The following is a 9,228-nucleotide window of genomic DNA, read 5'->3' on the forward strand; positions in this document are numbered from 1 at the left end:
AAAATGTCTAGAAGCAACTTCACCTACGTTTTCTATTGTGTTGATTTGTGTAAAAAAAGGCTAGCATGCACAATTCCCAGTCACACCAGTCTGTGATATAAAAACATATAAAATATAATACATCTCTAAAGTACCCTCAAGAATATGCAATAAAAAAGTATAACTAATGTTACTGAAATATTGATTCTAGACCTTGAGGCAACTGGATTTCAGCTCTTTTTTAATATTTGTTATAATATGCCCCACTGACCGATCCTGCCAGAAAGAAAAAAGAATGATGAACCTTCTGGAAATGAATCGAGCCATAAGATCCACGTTTCCTTCAAAGAGCCATTCCTCAGAAGACCTCTCCTACTGGTTCCCATGAGTTTAAACTGGGGACAGACATGCGAATGATGCAATTAAAGCACACGAGTGGAGTGAGAGGGAGCAGAAACATGTCAGCCACAGAGATCAGATCAGTTTTCTTTGTTGTGAGCGTTTAGCTCGGGACGTGGAACGTTTCCCAGCTCGCGGCGCCACAGTATCGATTCCCAGCGTTGCTCCATCCTCGCCCCCTTCCCTCCTGCTCCCTTTCATCCTCTAATGTGATCTCTCTCCTTCCCTCGAAGTCTCTCCTCATTGGGATGCCGTCTCTTCCCCCCCGCATCCATCAGAGCGTCGCCTCCCTCTCCAGCTCCTCTTATCTCATTACTCTCTCTAATTAGCCCCAAACGAGCCCGAAGGAACCAATAACACGCCTTCACTCCCGCATATCAATGAGATTCACACCCACACACACACACACACACACACACACACACACACATCTGTAGAGTTATGTTTAATTTGTGTGCATATACGTGTGTGTTTCTCACGTTCCTGCTTAATATTTGCATTTGTTGAAACGGCCCATGGGTTTGAGCAACCCGGGTTGACTTCAGGCAGATTCATTATGTAATTGATGTGTATGTGTGTGTGTTTGTGTCTGTGTGGGTGTGCGTATGTGTGTGGCCAGCTTGTTACTCAGCTGGACGCAGGAAATGTGGTGTTTGCTTGGGAACACACACACACACACTGTTCACACACACAAACCCACACACAAACAGACCAACAAATGCTTGTGTGGAATTATTATATTAACAAACCTCATCAGCGTAGAAATAAACATTAATATGATGTTTTTCTTAATGTTTCTGAGGTTGTTTTTTATTCAGACGTGATGAAAAGTAAATCTTTTAACACTCAGACGGTTTTAATTGGGTCGAGTGATGTGTTCAAACCCAGTGAGACGCTTTGCTGGTCAGTTGTGTGTGACTGAGTTGGGAAGTAACCCAGGCACAGCTGCAAGTGCAGCAAAACCAACACTCATGCATAAAAGATGAGTCCCTTTCTCTACCTCACACACACACACACACACAAACACACAAACACACACACACACACACAAACACACACACACACACACACACAAACACATTCACATCCCCATCGAAAAAGTGTTTACCTGAGTTTATTTCTCTTGGATTTCATTTACCAGTTTGCTGTGTTCCTACGAACTGGACAAACACGGCTCCTCGGTTCCTCTTGTTATTTTTTAACTAGTGTGGATGTGTGCACCTGGGTTTATTTCTGTATTTTACTCCTCACCTCTTCCTCTTCCTCTCATCCTGGTCTCACCCTCTCCTCTCCTCACCTCTCCTTTCCTCACTCCTCTCTCCTCTCTCCACTCCTCACCTCTCCTCTCTCTCCTTTTCCTCTCATCCTCGAGTCACCCTCTCCTCACCTCCTCTCCTCTCCTCACCTCTCATCTCCGCTCACTCCTCTCTCTCCTCACCTCTCTCTCCTTTTCCTCTCATCCTCGTGTCACCCTCTCCTCTCCTCTCCTCACCTCACCTCCTCTCCTCTCTCTCCTCTCTCTCCTCTTCCTCTTCCTCTTCCTCTCATCCTCGTCTCACGTTCTTCTCTCCTCTCCTTTCCTCACCTCTCCTCTCCGCTCTCTCCTCTCTCTCCTCTCCTCTCCTCTCTTCCTCTCATCCTCTCATCCTCTATCACCCTCTCCTGTCCTCTCCTCACCTCTCCTCTTCTCTCTCTCCTTTTCCTCTCATCCTTGTGTCACCCTCTCCTCTCCTCTCTCCTCACCTCCTCTCCTCTCCTCTTTCTCCTCTCTCTCCTCTCTCTCCTCTTTCTCTCATCCTCTCATCCTCGTCTCACCCTCTCCTCTCCTCTCCTCATCTCCACTCTCTCCTCTCTCTCCTCTTCCTCTCATCCTCGTCTCACCCTCTCCTCTCTCCTCTCTCTCCTCTTCCTCTCATCCTCTCATCCTCATCTCACCCTCTCCTCCCTTCCTCCTCCTCTCCCCTCCTCTCCCCTCCTCTCCTCAGGCCTCAGTCTGTCTGAGGACAGATTCATACCTCTGGGTGTTTTTTCCTCGTCTGCACTCAGCTATGAATCCCTGGCCGTGTGTGAAATGGGTTGTGCCGTCTCTCCCCGAGCTGCAGCTCAGCTTGCTTGGCCGTTGTGTAATGAATTAACGGCGCTGCACGTTCTCCCTGGTGAATCAATAGTATCTGTGGAGTGAAAGGAAACAAAAACTCTCATCGCTGCCCCCATCACACAGCTGTATCTATTTCCGTTCATTATTTGAGCATGTCTTTCTTCTTATCTGCCACCCCCACACCCCCACACCCCCATCCTGTATCCCTCTCATTTCCCCCTTACCCAGGAGCACAAGAGTGCCTTGAAGGGCAGAGGATGAGAACACAAATTAACCACAGGGAGCGGGTGAGTGACAGACACGGAGAGGAGGAGGAAATGGAGGGATAGACCATGTAAAATAGATGGAGGAAAGCGATTGCCTCCGATATCGATCTGGTAATCCTCATTGTGTTCTCCGGTGATCGTAATCTTCCTCCTGCACAAGAGGAGGAGACGCAGGGAAAAGGGCAAGAGAAGAGAAGGGAGCACACGGAGGGAAGGGGAGGTGGGGGGAGAAGGATGAGAGGCGGAGAGAGGAGGTGCATTGCCATCCAGTGGTGCAGAGAAATGCTGCAACCTATCGTTTCATTGATGAAGCCCTTTTTGCTGCATGTGAACTGATCTGTGCTGGTTTGTGTGTTTTAACTCATTCATGAGGACATCAGCTCCTCCCAGCCCCGGCACAGTGGCACAGAGGAGGTGGAGCTGAAAGCAGTGAACATATGGTCCGTGACACACACTCCGACCTTGACTGTGGCTTCTCTGGAGTTGTGTTCATGCATCAGCTGACTGTGTGTTCTCTGCCGGCAGTGTTTGGTTTTGAGTAAAGGTAAAATAGTTTTGAAGCATTCAGATGTTTGTGAGTGCAGCTTGAATTTTGGGGTTTGTGTTCACTGCTCTGACAAAAAGAGAAGTTTCTGGAAATAGAAAAATGAATAATGTATCTGGATCAACCATGATAAACAGAACTGACATCAGAAACAACAAGACAAATGAAAATAGAGTATTTCAAGGACATCAGCCAAACACTGATAAAACATTTCTTTATTCTTTTTGTCAACGATCTGCTCTTGCAGGACAATATCTGCTTGTAGCGTCTAATGCATGATGCTGGTCAGGGGTCAGCCACCTGCCCCCACCAAACTGCATGTGACTCTAATCCCAGCTCTACTGACTCCTTAACTTCCTCAAAACGTCCAGTATTTGTAGTTTGGTGTAAAATCAATGTGAAGCCACTTTGAAAGAAATATCTGAACATTTTGTGAACCTAGTTTTGCATCATATTCTGCATCACAGCCTCTGTGCCAGGCTCAGGGGCTCAAGTGGGCCTTCTCCTAGATTAGCTATGGATTCAAAATTCAATAAACACAAAGGTCCTGGAGGGAAACAAGAGGATTTGTTTGCTTTCACCATGACTGCTGCTGGTTGACCGGAAGGCTGGATTTGAACGGAGGAAGTTAGTAAACGACAAAAGCTACAAAAAAACAAGTGTGATGTTGAAAGACGTTTCCAGAACATGCATGAAGCGTCTGGAGGAAGAGCTTCAGAGTGGAGTGAAAGGAAAACAGCAGAGGATCTATAGAGAAGCAGAGACGGGGTTTAAGAAATGAATCGAATCTCCAAACTCCGAGCATCGCTGCTAGTTATCTTGGCAGCTCAGGAGAACGTGTGGGAGCAGTGCATGAGAGAAGTGTTTAATAAAGTGTCACAGTGTGTTAAGGTTGTACCTGGGATTTTATTAGAAGAGCAATGAGGCAGAAATTAACGTTTTACCAAATGATCTGCATAAAACGATGGACATGAATATCATCTCATCCGATCATGACCATGCACAAACCCTGTTCGTATAGCTCTCTCTCTCTCTCTCTCTCTCTCTCTCTCTCTCTCTCTCTCTCTCTCTCTCTCTCTCTCTTTAACACACTCACTCAATTTTTCTGCCTGCCTTTCCTTTTCTCCTCCCACCTGGCAGCTACATAGTGATGACCTCAGGAGTCATTTATTAACATGGATTATATGTCGACAGGAGCCGAACCTGGCAGAAAAACATTAGTTACACCTCCTTCCCTCTCTCTCTCTCTCTCTCTCTCTCTCTCGCTCCCTCGCTTTCCCTCTGAGCCAATACACCACCAGAGGTCTGACAGAGAGATGTAAGGAAACAGAGAGAGAGAGAGAAGGAGAGAGAGATAAGAATTGAAGAAAGAATCCACTTTTGCATTGACCTTTTCGTGGTTCATCATTCAGGAGCCCGCAGGTTTGATTTCCTCTCCGTGTTCGAGATGAGCCATCGATACCTGTGCTGTTAATGTCAAGCAGCTACTGATTCTGCTCTGACTCCGACTCTGGGATCTGAGGAGACGACAGATACCTCTGTTGTCTCCCCCCCCCCACACACACCTTTATACACTGGTGCTAAAAAAGATATTTTAAATTGGTTCCAGTGGCTCAACAGTCCAGGAACCGATGCTTGTTTCTTAAAATTATAAAGAAAGCCCATTAACGACAGTTGATTATACGAATGGCTTTTTAATTGTTGAGACAAATTGGAGGTTTAATATCATTAATAAGACCAACACTAAATAACAGTTTAAGTCCTTAATATAGCTAAATGGTCCAAACTCATGAATCTTGATGAAAGAAAATCATTAGATATGTTTAGCAGACTGATATTTCTGTGTCTGAAATTGAATAAAGAAAAATCTGGATTCATAAGGAAACTGTTTGGCCTCTGTGGACGTATGTGCACTTATCTTCTTACTTTCACTTTATGTAAATCCAACAAATCTGACTAATGATTTATGTATACAGTAAGAAGACATGTATCAGTCACCAGAACGTTTTTAGAGAATTGGGTAATCCTGTAAACTCACCACTTCCTCCTAAACTTTATGTGTGTGTGTGTTTGTGTCTGTGTGTGTGTCTGTGTGTGCGTGTGTGTCTGTGTGTGTGTGTGTGTGTGTGTGTGTGTGTGTGTGTGTGTGTGTGTGTGTGTTAACTCTGTCCACATGGACTGTTAAAAACAGACTGGTTTCACTTCAACATGTGTTTGACTGAGCGGACAGAGAACAGCTCAGCTCTTATCATAAAGCAGGTGGGAGCTTAACCAAATAAACAACACTAACTTTTGATCTACTTTGAAGTTAGAATATAATTAAATCCTCATGATTTATTGTTAATTAATAATAAGCTTTATCATTAACAATAACATTAAGGTTATTATTTGTCAATACACTAGAAACATGTTTTGTACTTCAATATTTTGTGTAAAATGATCAAACAAAATGTCACATTTCCCTTTTGTATTCATTTAGTGTCTCAAACACACATCCCATATCTTCAAGGTGAATTGGGCTGCATGTATTTCTTTCCAATGTTCTTTTGAACTGACGTTATTAATGTCTGCCTGATGTTCAAAGCACAAGGCCAACACATTGTTACTCATTATTCTTATTATGTGTATTTTGGTATGAATTTGGAATAGAACTAGAAAATGCATTTCCTGCTGAAAATGCAGTGTGATTGACAAGCTGCTGAATAAAGATGAAAATGTCTTTCATGAATTTATAGAAAATAAACTTTGACAAGGACGAATATGAACTGAACTAGTTGAATAGCTTGAGTGAGAAGTTTGAAATTGAAGTCTGTACTTAAAGTAAATGAAGACTGAAATGAAAAGAACAGTTAAACAACAGAATGATAATCCTTAACGTTTGTTATATCCTATCATGACATCACCCATTGATTTGGGAACTGACATTTTGAAGCCGAGAATTTCACATTTGCTCAGCGCCATCTTGGAATTTTGGAGCCATAATGAGCTGGAAGTTACCATATTTGGACAAAGAGGGAGGAGCTGGGTCTGACCTCTGACCTCTCAAGATGCTGACAGGGTTAGCTTCCATCCTGCGAGGTAAGGTACGTAAGGATTAAGTCATCTGAAAAGTGCAAATGTCAGCACTATATATGAGGAGTAATGAATCGTAGCTGAAGTTGATGTAAAATATATTTTTCAACACTGCTGCATGACCTGTGTGACTCGTGATGATTAACAGCTCCTGGACTGTTTCCATCTCCATCATTACAGTTCAACTACACACTGTAAAACATTTTTAAAGGTGAGAGCAGCTTGTGTTCCTCCGGGGTTTGGACTTTACTCACACGCTGCACAGACGACTGCATCGAGTGCTGTGAGGTTTATATGAAATATTACGTTACTACTGTGCTTTTTTCAATTCGAACATTTATACAGTCCGTGGTTTTAACCTTTAATATTCAATAGGTTTGCAAATTGTATCACCAGCAGCATCCTTGACTCATCTGATCCTATCTCTAATTTATGACTCAGGTTTATAAAATATCTTCTTTACCAAATTGTGGTTTGTTATCGCTAATTCTACTTCTGTGGTCTCTCTCTTCTTTATTTATTTCAACTTCACACACCCACACACTAACTTTCAGATGTAAAGACACACACACTATAGCTTGAATCTATAATATCTTCAATTTTTTTTTACATCAATTAAAGACACACGATTCATTTTGAGAAACTTTCAGAAAAACATTTGACTCGGGTGAGACTGTGCACAGATAAGGGATAGGAACAGGAAACAACCGATAGGAAGACATCGTCAGGGGGGTTCAGGAGAAAAGACTGGAGGGACACAAAGTAGACACATGTTCAATTTAAGAGTGGGATAAAGAGACAGAATCAAACAGATGTAATCATTATACCACAGTCTAACAGTCTGGACTCAAGAGCAACCACAGTTCTCAAGGTGCTGTGTACCAGGTTCTGACCTCGACTTGTTATAACGAACAGGAAGTATTTGATCATGTTCCATCTCTCACTTAATATCATGGGGTCATTCTCAGTTTAGATTTGATCATTTGAACTTACATGGAGCTGAAACATCTGGACTCGCTGGGCTCATCGTAGGTGAATGGTTCCAGCAGAGTTCCCTCCTCTGAGTGTCTTTTAGTCCGGGACCGACTAATTGTGAGGGACTAACTTTTTTTCTCTAAGGTGTAAGAGACGAGGGACCTCTTGTGTATCAGATGTCCCTGGTGATGTCTGTGCGCTGTCGGTGGTGGTTGAACCTTCTGTCAAAGCGGTCCGATGGAATCTGTGGAGGAGCAACATGGTCTGATTCTGCATCCAGGAGTTGGATTTTAACTGACATGACTGTGGAGGAGCAAATGGCTCTGTTGCTCCTTTAGGTTTGAACTAAACATATTTTTCCAACTTTCAAAACTGCAGATGTAACAAGGTGTAGAACTCAAGATACATTTTTTTCGTCTACTAATGTTTGAAGGATCATGACTTCGGCTCAGACTACGGGTACAGACCTGAAGTCAGTCGCTTGCTGCCACACTATTTACTTTTTGTAATTGAAATAGAATCGCTGCTCGGTTGTTCATGTCTCTTTCATGTTTTTATCACTACACATCATTGTAAGAGTAATTTAAGAAAGATATATTGTACATAAATAGTTCCAATCCGACGCTAAAACCAAACCGTCGGTTAATTTTAAAACTTTCTTTCTGTTGTCAGATTGAAAACCTATGGGAGATTAAAACTCTCTCTAACAGGAGCCTGTTTTCCTCACCAGTGGTTCTGTGCTCCATCCTATCTCGTGACTCTCAGTCACCGGCTCCGGATACTTCTTGGTGGGAACTTGTCGTGCTAAGTGGAAGGCCTCGATCAACTCCGCTGGAAAAAGAAGGGAGACGTGATGATGAGACAGATGCTGTCCAACGTTCAGGGCCTTTCCGGGATAGAAGAGAATCAATGTGAACTTACAATTCTTTTCCATCGTCTCTTTTGGTTTACTGGCCGTGGGTTTGTCTGACAAGACATGCACTGTGAGAGAGTGGAGAAGAACACGTAACAAAAAGCTTTCATACATCTACATCAGTTTAATAAAACAGCAGATACAAACCACTTTATCCCATGAAACCTAATTTAACAAGAAGATTTTAGTGGAATAGCTTCAAGTATCCGAAAATAAATAGTGCAAATAAGTTCTCTTCAGGTCCAGAATTAAAACTTGGGGAATAAGGGTTGATAGAAAGCTTTCCTTACGTTTCTTGAGTGGGTTGATGGTGAAGTTAGTGTAAAGTGTCTGGTGTCTCTGCTCCTTTCTTATCGTCTCTTGATGAATTGCGTCTTGATGAACCTTATTCTTGGCCTCCTCCTTCTTTTCTGAAATGTTGACAGATAAAAACTCAGAATCTACCAAGCAGATTCGCCCATGGTGGGTGAGCACAAGAGTAAACCTTTATACTGTGTAAAGATATCTACAGTTACATCGTAATGTTATTAAATGTATTGATATTTAATAACATAGAATAATAAAGGTGGCTATTCCCATTGCTATGAAGACACACAGTTAAATATGGAAATATTCAGAGCTGGAATGGATGACATCATCTCTGGAATAAGAGCAGGTCTGAAAATCTTCTAAATGTCAAATTTAGTTCTTCATACATTTTTTAATGATCACTGTAATCTGACTACTTGATCTCTATAACCAAATTAAAAAGCAATTATATATACGATTCTGTCCCAAGTTTTTTTAACTGTATAATTCTGGAAGGAGACTCAAAGCTACACTTTTATAAATTGCTGTAATGGTCACGTGTTTTAACTTTGACCCCAAAAATCTCATATCTCTGTGTCTTGAGTGTTGAGATTCTGACGGTGGTGTCATTTCACCAATCAAACCAACACTTCCATTTAACAAATCATGATCAAAGGACCTTACCATCAGGCAT

General features: G+C 42.5%; 1 protein-coding gene across 1 annotated transcript; it reads right to left on the reverse strand.

The window, feature by feature from the left end:
* Positions 1-7,505: 7,505 nt before the first annotated feature.
* Positions 7,506-9,228, reverse strand: LOC133953462 (cilia- and flagella-associated protein 144-like). Its single transcript, XM_062387388.1, has 4 exons — positions 9,219-9,228; positions 8,537-8,686; positions 8,061-8,314; positions 7,506-7,577 (listed from the first exon to the last, which is right to left on the reverse strand). Exons 1-4 carry the CDS (start codon positions 9,226-9,228, stop codon positions 7,506-7,508), a joined length of 486 nt encoding a protein of 161 aa, XP_062243372.1.

Source organism: Platichthys flesus, chromosome 5 (assembly GCF_949316205.1).
Source record: "Platichthys flesus chromosome 5, fPlaFle2.1, whole genome shotgun sequence".
Classification (NCBI taxonomy): domain Eukaryota; kingdom Metazoa; phylum Chordata; class Actinopteri; order Pleuronectiformes; family Pleuronectidae; genus Platichthys; species Platichthys flesus.

Coding starts and splice junctions, on each gene's coding strand:
- LOC133953462 (XM_062387388.1), bottom strand. Junction 8,315..8,536: donor CATCAACCCACTCAAGAAAC/GTAAGGAAAGCT, acceptor ACTCTCTCACAG/TGCATGTCTTGTCAGACAAA. Junction 7,578..8,060: donor GATGGAGCACAGAACCACTG/GTGAGGAAAACA, acceptor GCTCCTCCACAG/ATTCCATCGGACCGCTTTGA.